Raw genomic sequence first — 15,342 nt, 5'->3', positions numbered from 1 at the left:
TCGCTGACATAGTCCAGTGCGTTACACAGGTGTGAGGGTAGGCACTAGGACAGCAGTGCCTTCCTGAATCAGTAGTGCCAAGCTTGTCCAAGAGTTACTGAGTCACGAAGAAGCAGATGACATCCCTCCTAAGTGGAGATATACAAAACTTAAGCTCTTCTATTTCTCAAAGGAAAATGAGAGAGGAGGAGACCATTATTCTTTGATCATTTGCATGCTAGGTGCATGTACTATCTTATTTAAGCCTCACTACAACCTTTATGAGGTAGGAGGTATTATCCTCATTTTACAAATGAGGGAATAAAGTGCCACAGGCCACAAAACTGCTAAGTGACATACTTAGGATTCAGACCTGAAAAGGCCATTCTCTTTTCACCATGTTTTCCATTTGTTGGTTCGTCGCTGTGTGACTGCTACATTTCATCATGTTTTCTCATTTCATCATCACTCAAACCTTTTTTTTTCTTTTCATTTATTTATTTTTTTTGAGACAGGGTCTCCCTCTGTTACCCAGACTGGAGTACAGTGGTGCAATTTTGGCTCACTGCAGACTTGACCTCCTGGGCTCAAGCAATCCTCTCCCACCTTAGCCTCCCAAATAGCTAGGACCCAAGCATGTGCCACCGTGCCCAGCTGATTTTGTTCATTTTTTTGTAAAGAGGAGGTCTCACTGTGTTGCCCAGGCTGGTCTCAAATTTCTAGGCTCAAGGGATGGATCCTCCTGCCTGGACCTCCCAAAGTGCTAGGATTATAGGCGTGAGCCACCACACCCGGCCCGTTCAACCCTTTCAGGTAGATTTTATTATCCTCATTTTACAGAAGAGGAAACAAGCTGAGAGGTTAGGCCTCTTCCCCAGGTTATAATGTAAGTAGGATGGAGTCACTTCTGCTGGACTCCTCCACCCATACTTTTAGCCAAAATGCAGTACTGCCTCAGTAGGCCTAGGATTGCCACACATCCTCTCATGCTCATCCGCTTCTGGGGACCAGCATATGCTGTTTCCCAGCAAGGAAGCCGTTTTTATGTGGTGTCTGAAGTCCTAGAGTGACCAAGGTCAAAATAAATCCTCCTGGCTACCCATGTCTTGATGTATAGTAGAAAGAGCACTAGATTAGGAATTCTGGCTTGGCCACTAAATTTGGCCCTCTGACAACTTGTACCTTTTAGAGCCTGTTTTTCTCATCTATAATTGGCCTTCAGAATAGGGTTTACAAAGAAGAAAGTATGTGCATTTCACTTTTCTTATTTCTTTTAAATTTGTTAAGTGTGTCTTATGATGAATTTATAGTGGTTCACGTACATAATTTGTTAATAAAGTATACATATATGGGATGTGTCTGTTACTAATGGATGGTGTTTACTAATGGGGTGCCCCATGAAAGCAGTTTGATGACCACTGGCTTATGAAGTAAGGGATTTTGGCTACAGTCTGTTTCAGTGCCAGTACTCATAATTTATCAGAAAAGCTTCTTGCATTTGGATTGAAAACTTAGCAGTGTTAACTCTTTGTCTACTGTTAACCTTGATGTCTTCGGTTATCTTTCCCCCATTTTTTTTTTTTTGAGACAGAGTTTCCCTCTTGTTGCCCAGGCTGGAGTGCAATGGCGTGATCTCGGCTCACCACAACCTCCGCCTCCTGGGTTCAAGTGATTCTCCTGCCTCAGCCTCCTGAGTAACAGAGACTACAGGCAGGCACCACCATGCCCAGCTAATTTTGTGTTTTTAGTAGAGACGAGGTTTCTTCATGTTGGTCAGGCTGGTCTCGAACTCCCAACCTCAGGTGATCCGTCCACCTCAGCCTCCCAAAGTACTGCTGGGATTATAGGCGTGAGCCACCGCACCCGGCCTTTATCTTTCATTTTTTTTCATGTATTTTCCTTTATTGTAATCAGTTTATCCAGAGACATAGCCTCGTCTTGACAGTGCTGCGGTGCCTGTGGTTTCCAGAAGCTGGGTGTGCTGTGTGTCCGTGGTTTGAGAAAGTTGCCCATGGAACTGACAGAGGAAGCAGAGTAGTCGTTGCCATTTTTCAGCCTAGTAGGCAGGATCAGGGACACCATCTTGCTCTCTTTGCCTTGAACCACAATTAGAGTAAAACACCAAAGCCCTGACTGATCATGATCATGGCAATCCGATCTTTATGATCATGGCCAGACCATTCTCAGGTCTTCTTTACCCTAAGATATCAATCACTGGGTACGACAACCTAGTCCTAAGGGTGCACTCTGGGTAGTAAAGATGATTAACTCTCCCAAAGGAAACTTAAGGAATCCTGGGCAACACGAATCACTGCTCTCTTCCTGTAGGATAAACCTCCCAAGACTCCAGTCCCTGTGAGGAGGCTCTGCCCGCCTGCCCTTCCCAGGGTTCCAGGCTCCACATTGGGAGGTGCACACAGTGCTCTTCGCTCTTCATTGCCTTGTGTATGATCCCTTTTCTCATCTTTGCATAAATGCTGTCCCTCTCACCATCTTTAAAAGAGTTCTGGGTAATTATTTACCAAAGGTGGTATAATGCTGTCACAGTCCCCACTAGTGAGACATCTGATACAACTGATGGAATCAGTTCAACAAAATGCAGTAAAATTTTATTTAATGTACTATGGAGAAAGAAAAAATGCTACCAGTTATAAGATGCATCCTGACTTCAGATATTAAAATGGGAAAAATGTCTTAAGATCTGTGAAAAATGTAGCTTCCTTTCCCACCTCTCAAGTGGGAGAGCAAAAACTGGACGGACTAGAAATGCCAGGGGCTAGCTGAGAACCTTACAGAATGAGCAAGTGCGGAAGCCACAGGTAACACCGAGATGTAGCAGCTGCCAGGGACAAGACAAAGAATATTTTCTAAAGTAAATCCTCTTACCAGTATGTTATTGAAATCAGTCCTTACTGGCATTGAAGAAGGTGAAAGTGCTACTTGCCTGTTGCCTGCAGAGACTGGAGGAATGACAAATGTTTAAATTATTTTAATTCAACAAGTAGATGAATACCTGCTATGTGAAGGAGTTGTGGCAATTCATAAAATTAATATATTTTTTGAAGTTTGTAGTTTTCAATAATAACTTAATTTCTTATCTAAAATGTAACAAGTTAATTATATTATCGAATAAACCTCAATTTCATAGTAGTACTAACAACATCAACACTTACAGAAAAAGGAAAGTCACCCAACTCCCACATGTAAACAGACTTTAGAAGCAGTTGCAGAGGTTTTCTAAATTATCCCTGAATTCCTATCACATGAGTATTTTTCTCAGACATGTTGACCTTCACCTACACAGATGACTCACATATGTTTCCATAAGCCGGCAGTAAGTTTAAGAAGCATACCATGCCCTGAGGAAAAAGAAGTAATGTTAGCTCTTCTACTCTTGGCCAAAGAACCTAATTCTATATATTACTTCTGTCTTTGGTTTGGCTATTATAGACAATAAATTATTGGTCTGATTATAATTGAGAAAAGTAAACTGTTCTGAAGAAGTAAAATATGGATCTAGGAGGAGGAAGTTAGCTCCCAGAGCATTTGCAATTTCCCAGGAATTCTGTCACTTTACCAGCCCTAGGCAGTGCTGGTACTTTAAAAGCATTGATTTCACTTGCTTTTTTTTTAGCTCACCCCCTATCCCGCAAGTATACAGTACTCTTACGTAATTGTGGAAGAATCTTACAAGGGGGTAATGTAGATCAGACTTTCTTGCTTTCATTTTTAACCTCCCTAAATTATAAATATTTATTTTGTAGGTATTATAGCTGCAAATGTCCTTGTATTCTGTTTATGGAGAGTACCTTCTCTGCAGCGGACAATGATCAGATATTTCACATCGAATCCAGCCTCAAGTAAGTCTAACTCGTGTGAATTTATTTTAAGGTAGAAATAATATGAAAGAAATATGCTTTAGTTAATGGAAGTGCTGTAAAAAAAGACGAGTTACCTATCAATAGCTACAAGACGAGTTACCTATCAATAGCTACAGCCTACAGCTGCAGAGGATAGGTTGTAAGCTCCTTCACTGAGGACAGGGACCTCACCTCTCTTTTTCTTTTTCTTTGTTGAGACGGAGTCTTGCTCTGTTGCCCAGGCTGGAGTGCAGTGGTGCAATTGTGGCTCACTGCAAGCTGCACCTCCCAGGTTCAAGTGATTTTCCTGCCTCAGCCTCCCTAGTAGCTGGGATTACAGGTGCCTGCCACCACACCCAGCTAGTTTTTGTATTTTTAATAGAGACAGGGTTTCACCATGTTGGATAGGCTGTTCTTGAACACCTGACCTCAGGTGATCTGCCTGGCTCGGCTGGAGTGCAGTGGTGCAATCTCAGCTCACTGCAAGCTCCACCTCCCGAGTTCATGCCATTCTCCTGCCTCAGCCTCCTGAGTAGCTGGGACTACAGGTGTCCGCCACCACGCCTGGCTAATTTTTTTGTATTTTTAGTAGAGACGGGGTTTCACCATGTTAGCCAGGATGGTCTGGATCTCCTGACCTCGTGATCCGCCCGCCTCAGCCTCCCAAAGTGCTGGGATTACAGGCATGAGCCACTGTGCCCGGCCAATTTACTTTTTATTTTTTATTTTATTTTATTTTTTTTGAGACAGTGTCTTGCTCTGTTGCCCAGGCTAGAGTGCAGTGATACGATCTTGGCTCACTGCAACCTCTGCTTCTCAGGCTCAAGTGATCCTCCCACCTCAGCCCCCAGGAGCTGGGACTACAGGTGCATGCCACCATGCCCAGCTAATTTTTTTTGTTTTTAGTGCAGATGAGGTCTCGCCATGTTGCCCAGACTGCTTATTTTTTTCTAATCAACTTTTTCCATAAGGACAAGTTGCTTTCATTGAACTGAGAGTTTTTATTGGTTGCTTACTAAGTAGAAAAGAGATTTATTAAGACAGCTTTTTGTCACTTTTAAAAATGATGTCTTAAGCTGGGCACAGTGACTCACATCTATAATCCCAGCACTTGGGGAGGCTGAGGCAGGTGAACTGCTTGAGCTCAGGAGTTTGAGACCAGCCTGGGAAACATGGTGAAACCCCATCTCTACTAAAAATACAAAAATTAGTTGGACATGGGGTATGTACCTGTGGTCCCAGCTACTCAGGAGGCTGAGGTGGGAGGATCACTTGAGCCCAGGAAGTTGAGGCTGCAGTGAGCCAAGATCGTTCCACTGCACTCCAGCCTGGGGCGACAGAGCAAGACTCTCTCTCCAAAAAAAAAAAAAAAAAAAAAAAAAAGAGTCTTAAAAATAGCTGTTTTTGTTTTCCATGTTTAATTTGTTTCATACATTTTTTTTTTTTTTTTTTTTTTTTTTTTAAGATAGAGTCTCGTTCTATGGCCCAGGCTGGAGTGCAGTGGCTCAATCTTGGCTCACTGCAACCTCCACCTCCTGGGTCCAAGTGATTCTCCCGCCTCAGCCTCCCGAGTAGCAGGAATTACAGATGTGCGCCACCACGCCTGGCTAATTTTTATATTTTTAATAGAGATGGGGTTTGACTATGTTGGCCAGGCTGGTCTTGAACTCCCAACTTAGTGATCCGCCTGCCTTGGCCTCCCAAAGTGCTGGGATTACAGGCGTGAGGCACTGCGTCCGGCCTAATTTTAAAAGTTTAAAATAGAGAATTTTTATTGACTATGTGTTCCATGATTACCAGACTATGTTTCTCTTTCTCTTGTAGAGGTCCTTTGTTCTCCAATGTTGCTGTCAACATTCAGTCATTTCTCCTTATTTCACATGGCAGCAAATATGTATGTTTTGTGGAGCTTCTCTTCCAGCATAGTGAACATTCTGGGTCAAGAGCAGTTCATGGCAGTGTACCTATCTGCAGGTAATATGCTTTAATCTCGGGGCCTTTGAGAGTATAAGCACTCTAAGCTATCTGCAGAACGGACAAAGGGAATGGTTACTGCCATATTCTACACGTAGTGAGTGCCCAGAACATATTTGTTTCTCACAGTGTATGTAGAGAAAGGAGCCACAGATTGGTGGAGATGTTGCCTTTTCTGCTCATTTTGCTGATTTCCTCTTACATATGAATTATGTGGGTATGTTTAATTTTAAATTAGGATAAACAGGAGTTAAGTAAGGGTTAGTGTAGAATTTAAGCACATCATTTTTGTAATCTCATTGGGCCTTGATTTCTTTGGTTTAGGCCCGCCATTTTATAGATAGTGGTTCCCAGACTTCCCGGCTGCCTCAATCTCCTGGGTCTTTGTTAAATAACCTTAAGCAAGCTCATTTCCCCCAGTGTGTTCAGTTCACAGAAAGCTTTAAATCAGAGCTGTACAATATGATTGTCAAGAATGAGTTTGTTCTATCTTCTTTGCAAGAATGTAGCACGGAGCCACTTCCTAGCCATGGTCTTGAAGATGGTATCGTTTCTTATTTCAGTTAGGAAATTCTCATGCATGAATCCAGGTCCCTAGATGCTGCTAACGTGACAATTGGTCAAATTTTACTTACCTCTCTGTTTGTAAAATGTACTTACTTAATACAATATAAAAATTAATTTCTAAAATCTCTACATTTAGAAACAGTATATCTGGCAGTTGTGCTGTGCTGTAGTGAAAAACACTGAGCTTGGAGATAGACCCAGGTTCAGATCCTATTTCTACTACCAGCTGAGTGATGTTGCAACAATGACTAAACCTCATGATACTCACCTCCTCACGACAAGGGGTTAAAGAAAGGACTAAATAAAAGCATCTGCCACAAGGCCCAGAGTAGATGCTTAATTTGTGTTCATCGAATACTTATGTGTATCTAGTCCTTCAAAAAAAGAAGCTGAGCATTGTCTTTGGCTTGTAAGATAAGTGTATAGTTCTTTCCCAAGCGCTAGTTATGTTCTAGTTACAGAGGGTCTGTTTCAGATACATTAATTCCTGCTCCATAGGAGGTTTTAAAAAATGAGCCACATTGACTCAAATGGCACTGAAGCCAAAGAGACTTACGGGATCATCCAGTCTGTTGTCTCACCCCAGATATTCTGATTTCGTGTGTCTGGAGTACAGCCCAGAGAATATACTCTTGGGAATGAGTCTTCATGTTATAGTTGAGGAAAATGGTAACTAAGAAGTAAAGTGAATGACTCTGTCTCTCAGCAGATCCTGCAGCAGGTCAGACTTTTCATCCCCTGTAAAGTCGCTGAAATGATAGGAGAAGTATTCATGCCTGTACCCTCACAGTGATCCAGATTGAAACTCGACACTGTTTATCTGTGTAGAAATCAGAAATGAAAACCATTTTCATGGCTGGATGTGGTGCCACACGCCTGTAATCCCAGCTACTCAGGAGGCTGGGGGACGAGAATAACTTGAACTCGGTAGGCAGAGGTTGCAGTGAGCCAAAATTGTACCACTGCACTTCAGCAGCCGGGGCGAAAGAGTGAAACTCTGTCTCAAAAAAAAAAAAAAAGAAAAGAAAAAAAAAAGTAAACCATTTTTATACCTCACTTAAATTATCGTAATGTGACTTGTTTTTCAGGTGTTATTTCCAATTTTGTCAGTTACGTGGGTAAAGTTGCCACAGGAAGATATGGACCATCACTTGGTGCAGTAAGTATTTCTATTTTAAATTTTTTTAATTTAATTTTTAAATTTACTTTGAAATAAGTTTAGACTCAGAAGAATGTTGTAAAATTGATAAGAGGTTCTCATATACCCTTCACCCTACTGTTAACTAACATCGAAACCAAGAAATTAACATTGAAACAATACAGTCGACTAATTTTCAGTTGACTAATTTAAAATTTATACATTTGTAAAGCTTTGTAAATGTCCGGCTGTAGCTTTTAACCATTGGTCATATATCTATGTTTACCAGAGCAGAGTATATCTCAGAACAGTAAGTGTGCAATCCTCATAAACCAGAGAGCCTAATCCAGTATTGGAAGATTCTAACTACAGATTTGAATCTGGTACTTTATCCTCCTATTTAGTCAATATTGGAGTGCCTACTAGGTGCTATGCTAGAGCCTGGGGGATACAGCCAGTGAGCAAGATGATCACGACTATTTGTGTTAGTTTTAGAAAGTTGGGAACAACAACAACAACAACAAAAGAGGCTCCTGCCCTCAGAGCTCTTATATTCTGGATGCTTAAAAAAATTTTTCTTAGGCTGGATGCAGTGGTTTACACCTGTAATCCCAGCACTTTGGGAGGCCAAGGCGAGAGGATGAGCCCAAGAATTCGAAACCAGCCTGGGTAACATACCAAGATCTATCTGTACAAAAAAATTTAAAAAATTAACTGGGGGTCGTGGCTCATGCCTGTAGTCTCAGCTACTTGGGAGGCTGAGGAAGGAGGATAGCTTGAGCCAGGAGGTTGAGGCTGCGGTGAGCTGTGATTGTACCACTGCACTCCAGCCTGGGTGACATAGCAAGACCCTGTCTCAAAAAAAAAAAATTTTTTTAAGTGTGTTTTGAGGCTGCGTGCAGTGGCTCACACCTGTAATGCCAGCATTTTGGGAGGCTGAGGTGGGCAGCTCAGTTGAGGTCAGGAGTTCAAGACCAGCCTGGTCAACATGGTGAAACCCCGTCCCTACTAAAAATACAATGATTAGCCAGGTGTGGTTGTGCACGCTTGTAATCCCAGCTACTCGGGAGGCTGAGGCAGGAGAATTACTTGAACCCAGCGGGTAGAGGTTGCAGTGAGCTGAGATTGCACCACTGCACTCCAGCCTGGGTGGCAGAACAAGACCCTGTCTCAAAGAAAAAAAAAATTTTTTAAGTGTCTTTTGAGTTTAATGGCAGATTTCTGGGCACATGGAAATCTTTATGTAATATTTCCTTACACATTCAGTTTGTACATATTTAAATACTAATTCATTCAAATGCATTCAAATAGGGAATTTCCTATTTAAAGGAACTCTAAAAAGGTTCAATTTTGAAAAGAATTCTTATGTAAAATAACCATTCCCTAATTTGTGTGTTCCCCAAATTTGTTTACACTTAATTTTCCTAGTGAGGCCTGTATTCTGTCCTGTGACTACATGCTTTCTTAAGCCCCCTTTTTTTCCTTCGTGGAATGTTTATTTTCTTTATAAAATTTCGCTCTGGTATAATTTATATATTTTGAATCATATTCTCTACCTCATTCAACAGTTAAGCACGTAATATATGAAGGCAGTGAAGACCACTAGGATCAGTCAGAGACTCAGAATTCGAATTTAGCTGGGGAGAAAACCTACATACATCAAATACACGCTGAAAGGAATGAGGATTCTCTAGAGGACTTTGGGGGCTCTAAGAGTGAAGGGACCTTTCTAATTAGCTGAAAGGACCTGCAAGGGCATTTTGATGTGCTCTTGGACAGCTGTTGTCCTCATCGTATAGATAATAAACTGAAGTGCAAAATTAATGAAGTATGGCAGTAAGGTATTAGGAGTTAGAGTGGGGGTATATCCTGGTTCTGCTACTTACGTGTGATTTCTAGGACATATTACTGAACTTCTCTGAACTTCAGTTTCCCTATATAAAATAGGGATAACACCATCTATTTCTGAGGTGCAAAGCACGTACGTTTAGAGTGCTTAGTACAGTAAGAAGCACATAGTAAGAAATGTGGACGTGGTAGTTCCTGTTCAGTCATCAAAATCCTATAGAGCCATGGTAGGATAAAATTATCCCCAAATATCTTAATGAATCTGTGATTAAGATTCAAGGAAATTAAATCACCAGGTATAATGGCATTTTTAATGAGAGATCTGGAAAAAAAAAACACCATTAGCAAAGTTGTGTTGTTACAAAATGTAAAGCGTTAGTCCTCTTGGTTTAGTGAGATGTTATAAGATGCAGGGGACAGCCAGGCACAGTGGCTCATGCCTGTAGGCCCAACATTTTGGGAGCCAAGGCAGGAAGATCACTTGAGCCCAGGAGGTTTGAGACCAGCCTGGGCAACATAGTGAGACCCCATCTCTACAAAAAATTTCAAAATTAAGCCAGGCATGGTGGCATGCACCTGTAATCCTGCCTACTCAGGAGAGGTGGGAGGGTGGAAGGAATGCCTGAGCCCAGGAGGTTGCGGCTGCTGTGAGCCATGAGCATGCCACTGTGCTCCAACCTGGACAACATAGCGAGACCCCATCTCAAAAAAAAAAGAAAAATGTTGAATGGGACTGTTAAAATATGTTTGTAAATTACTATATTGGTACTATCCTGGATAATTTTTAAACTTTTCTTTAGAGACAGGGTCTCCCTATGTTGCCAAGGCTGGTCTCAAACTCCTGGGCTCAAGTGATCCTCCCACCTGGGCCTCCCAAAGTGTTGGGATTACTGGTGTGAGCCACTGCACCCGGCCAATTGTCTTTTCTTATTCAAGTTGAGATTTTTCTGGTTCTTCATATGATAAGTGATTTTTCAGTTGAAGCCTGACCATTTTGGGTATGATGAGACTTTGGATCTTATTGAAATCTACTGTTTCAGTAGACTTCCTCTGACACTGTTCTGATGAGGAGAAGGGGGTGCCGTGACTCATTACTGCTGGGTAGGAGTAGATGTCCAGGTTCCTCACTCAGCTGCCTTTGCCTTCTGAGGGATAGTGGCTCTTGTCACTGCAGGGCAGGGATGGGAGCTCAGGGCGTGCAGGCTGCCTAGTGTGCCTCTGCTAGTGTCGCTGTGGTGAGGGAGGAGCAAGGGTGCTTCTTTCCACTGACACCGCCTGTTGGGCATATTGGGATGCCTCATTACAGTGTGGCAAGGGTGGAAGTCTAGGCTCTCCTCAGCCTTTGCTGGGCACCCATTTCTCTAAATATTGTCTAAAAGGTCTCTGTTTTGCTAGGCTATCATTTTTGGTCCTTGACTAGAGAGAACATGTTGAGGGATGATTGGTATGAGGCCAAAAGAAAGCCCAGGGAACTCACCACCACAACATTCATTGAATCTCAGGCTTCCTAGCTGGTCTGCTTTCCTCTCTTTTCCTTTCAGAGTCCTCTTACATTTGTTTCATATGTAACACCCAGGGTCTTTAGCTCTACTTAGCTTTTGTAAGCAGAGGGAGCAGATTCACTTAAATTATAAAACCAAAAAGTTAAAAAACATAAGTATGATAGATTTGAAGATTATATAGATACAGAAAAATGTTTATGAGCCCAGGTGCAGTGGCTCACAACTGTAATCCCAGCACTTTGGGAGGCTGAGGTGGGTGGATCACTTGAGGCCAGGAGTTCGAAACCAGCCTGGCCAACATGGTGAAACCCCATCTCTATTAAAAATATAAAAATTAGCCGGGCATGGTGGTGTGTACCTGTAGTCCCAGCTACTCGGCAGGCTGAGGTGTGAGAATTAACTTGAACCTGGGAGGCGGAGGTTGCAGTGAGATCGTGCCACCACACTCCAGTTTGAGCAACAGCGAGACTCTGTCTCAAAAAATATATATATGTTTATGAAATAAGTAAAAAAAATCAGATGTGCATATTGATTACAGGTATATAACCAGTACATAAAAATATTGATGGAGAATAAAAGACCTTCACCTCTTCCCATGGACCCACACCTCTTAGGTCTGTTGGATCAGGGTTCATGACTCACTGTACTTAAACTGTGTATGAGTGTGAGCGTTTTCTGAGAAGAGAAGGGTTCATTTTCATTAAATTCTTAACTTCTTTCTGACTCGAAAAAGTGAAAAAAGTCTCTCTGCATGGGAGTAAGCCCAAATATTTGTCAAAAAACAAGTTGTGATTTATTCAGACATATAAATATTTAAATTTATATAAAAGCCACATTGAGAAAATTCTAGAAGGATGATGGAACTGCGTATGTAATAATTACAATAAGTTATAGTCACAAAAAAACCAGCGTTGCATGGAATTGTACAGATAATGAAAATTTTTTTTTAACAGATGAAGAATAATCATCTATGGAATAGTAGTTTAGAAGAACTTCATAGAATTTTTTGAGACGGAGTTTCGTTCTTGTTGCCCAGGCTGGAGTGCAAAGGCACAATCTCGGCTCACTACAACCTCTGCCTCCCGGGTTCAAGCGATTCTCCTGCCTCAACCTCCCAAGTAGCTGGGATTACAGGCATGCAACACACCCAGCTAATTTTGTATTTTTAGCAGAGACTGGGTTTCCTCATGTTGGTCAGGCTGGTCTCGAACTCCCGACCTCAGGTGATCCGCCCACCTCAGCCTCTCAAAGTGCTGGGATTACAGGCGTGAGCCACCATGCCCGGCTACAATTATAGTCTCTTGCACAGAAGCCAGCTTGGTCAAAATTCAGGTCTTCTTGGGTTCTCCTTTTGAGGATGTTCATGCTGTCCTTCCATCTTGCAATTACCCTGACTTCTAAGAATGCAACCTGAGCTTGTTTCCCTGTTGAGGCCACTTGGCAGTTATATGAGGGACTGGGGACATCTGAGATCTCTGGGACTCATAATAATTTTCTTTAAAGTTTTAGTAATTCCCTAAATGTAAGATAATCTTGTATTCTGAAGCAACCCGTCACATAGAAGACATTAAGAAAACATTGATTAAGAGAGGTAGATGCTGTTTTCCAGAAACAACCCTTTTAATATGAAAAGGTAGGAACCTTTCTTTTTAATGATAGGGGCTTCTTTTGAAAGTTATTTTGCTCTTAGATGTCTTTTTTTTTTTAATCTCATTCATAAATAATTAAAAACTTATGGAAAGTTGCAGGAAATAGTACAGAGGACTCCCATAAAGTCTTTTTGTTTGTTTGTTTTGTTTTGTTTTGAGACAGAGTCTCGCTCTTTTACCCAGGCTGGAGTGCAGTGGGACAGTCTCGGCTCACTGCAACCTCTGCCTCCTGGGTTCAAGCAATTCTCGGGCCTTAGTGTCCTAAGTAGCTGGGATTATAAGCACCCACCACCACGCCCAGCTAATTTTTTTTTTTTTTTTTTTTTTTTTTTTGTATTTTTAGTAGAGACGGGGTTTTACCATGTTTGTCAGGCTGGTCTCAAACTCCTGACCTTAGGTGATCCGCCTGCCTCAGCCTCCAAAAGTACTGGGATTATAGGCGTGAGCCACTGCACCCAGCCCCATGTAGTCTTTTTAAAAAGCAGGCAACTCAGGTTTACTAGTTAACATGCAAAAAAGTGCACATATTTAAACTTTGGTAAGCTTTGACGTGTAGACACCAATGAAACCATCACCGCACTCAAGATCATGAACATATTCATCCCAAAAGCTTCCTAGTGGTCACTCCTTCCTGCCCCTCCTGTACCCCGGCGACAACTTGTCTACTTCCAGTAAAGATAAAATTAGTTTGCAAATGGAACCATACAGCATATGCTACTTTTTGTTGTCCTGGCCTCATTTACTGTGTATAATTACTTTGAGACTCATCCATGTTCTGTGTATCCGTTTATTCCTTTATTATTTTTGAGACAGGGTCTCACTCTGTTGCCCAGGCAGGAGTGCAGTGGTGCAATCATAGCTCACTGTAACCTTGACCTCCTGGGCTCAAGGGATCCTCATGCCTCACAATGTGCTGGAATTACAGGTGTGAGCCACCACGCTGGGCAATGTTTTGTTTCTTTATGAAGATGAATAAAGATTTCACATGAATTTTTTAAGATGAAACATGCTTCATGCATGCGGGTTTCTTTGGGCATATTCGTGCTCACTCCCTCTGGTTGGAGCTTTGTCAGAGAAATGTGAACAGTTCTTTCCTAGGCCTTAGGTGAAAGATGCGCATGACACGCTTAGCGCTGTCCTTGCGGTTCATGAAGAACATACATCTTACTGCCCCGTAGTAAAAATTCAGTCTTTCCAAGTGATTACTGTGTGAAGGACATTTAGTTCCTTCACCTGTTATTGGGGATATAAGTAACTGAAAGCTTTTAAGCTTTGTGCTCACCTAGAAATGTGCAGCATATAAACTTTCTAGAAAATGTGCTGCTCTTTAGACCTTGTAGCCACTAAGCAGTTGCATATTGAGTTTCCCATTCTCCCTGCTGTGTTACTTTGCAGTCTGGCGCCATCATGACAGTCCTCGCAGCTGTCTGCACTAAGATCCCAGAAGGGAGGCTTGCCATTATTTTCCTTCCGATGTTCACGTTCACAGCAGGGAATGTAAGTATTTTGATGAAGTGCAGTTCTGGGGATAGTGGTGATGTTTTTATGTTGAGTGGGTTCTTGCCCTTAAGTTAGAAATGTCAGTGCTGGAGGAATCACAGTTGTGCCGCTTGTTTCTTGCTGCCTTTCAGGCCCTGAAAGCCATTATCGCCATGGATACAGCAGGAATGATCCTGGGATGGAAATTCTTTGATCATGCGGCACATCTTGGGGGAGCTCTTTTTGGAATGTAAGTTTGAGTGTAATTGATTGCTAAACTGCTTCCTTGGGTCATGCCCTCCTCCTACCCCAGCCTCACCCCTACCCCCCATCCCCACAGCAGAGACATTGAACTATGCAACGGAAGCAGAAGCAGGTGGGCTTGGGAGGGTGGGGAAACCTCAACATGGCTTGCTTTGGGCTTACCCAGCCTACCTGGCTTATTGTAGAGACAGTCTGTGCCTTTACCCTATGCTTAACCTTAAGTTGCCCCACCTCCTGGCCTGTTATTCCCAGCCCCCTCTTAGAAGACTGCAGCCTGGCCCCCAGTCTGTGCTGACATCTCCTTTTTCCCCTTCAGACTTTCCTGCCCTCCTCTCCCCTGCCTGGTGTCCCACCCTGCTACCCCGACCTCTGTCTCGCCAGTGCTACGCAGACATGCTGAGTTGGCGGAGCCATTACTCTGTATGACTGGAGTAGAGGCCGGTGACTGCGAACCAATGTGGACCACTTAGTACCTGCTGTATGCAGGCACCAAGCTAGTTCCCTTATGTTATACTATTACTACTCCCATTTTACTGATGGGAAACTGAGGCTCAGACATCATCTTCCCCAGGCCAAACAGCTCTTCAATAGCAGAGCAGAGCTGTAAACCCACCTCTGTAAGCCCTTTCCACCCCCACCACACCATATGGAATTGGTTGCTAAACTGCTTCCTTGGGTCACAGCAAATGGCATTGTGGCTACAAGACAAGACTTTCCACGTGTGCTTCAGACAATGGGGTTTTGCCTAGACTAGTAGTTAGTAGCAACTCTATCACGGAAACACCGTCAGGACTCTTGACGTCCATGTGACTGTGGGAGACCCTTCAGCATGAGTCTGTTGAGCTGGATCCCCTTGGGGCCTGTCTTTTCTTACATAAATGTTGCCTTTTGCCCTTACTTGGTTTTTATTTTGTTCCGCGACAATGGAAAACTTAATTTTTTTTTATTAAGAAGAAAAATCTATTCTGGCCAGGTGCAGTGGCTCACGCCTGTAATCCCAGCACTTTGGGAGGCCAAGGTGGGCGGATCACGAGGTCACGAGATCGAGACCATCCTGGCTAACACGGTGAAACCCCGTCTCT

General features: G+C 42.7%; 1 protein-coding gene across 1 annotated transcript in view; it reads left to right on the top strand.

The window, feature by feature from the left end:
- The window catches only part of PARL (presenilin associated rhomboid like), a gene marked incomplete at its 5' end in the record, with an annotated part of 60,045 nt that overhangs the window by 41,685 nt on the left and 3,018 nt on the right, over positions 1-15,342 (top strand). The window contains 5 exon segments of the mRNA NM_001133296.1: positions 3,744-3,839; positions 5,664-5,813; positions 7,469-7,539; positions 13,913-14,014; positions 14,149-14,246. Coding sequence (NP_001126768.1) covers positions 3,744-3,839; positions 5,664-5,813; positions 7,469-7,539; positions 13,913-14,014; positions 14,149-14,246 — 517 coding nt within the window.

The sequence above is a fragment of the Pongo abelii genome, chromosome 2 (assembly GCF_028885655.2).
Source record: "Pongo abelii isolate AG06213 chromosome 2, NHGRI_mPonAbe1-v2.0_pri, whole genome shotgun sequence".
Classification (NCBI taxonomy): Eukaryota; Metazoa; Chordata; class Mammalia; order Primates; family Hominidae; genus Pongo; species Pongo abelii.
The sequence above is the reverse complement of the archived record's forward strand: the minus strand, read 5'-3'. Positions and strand labels throughout refer to the sequence as shown.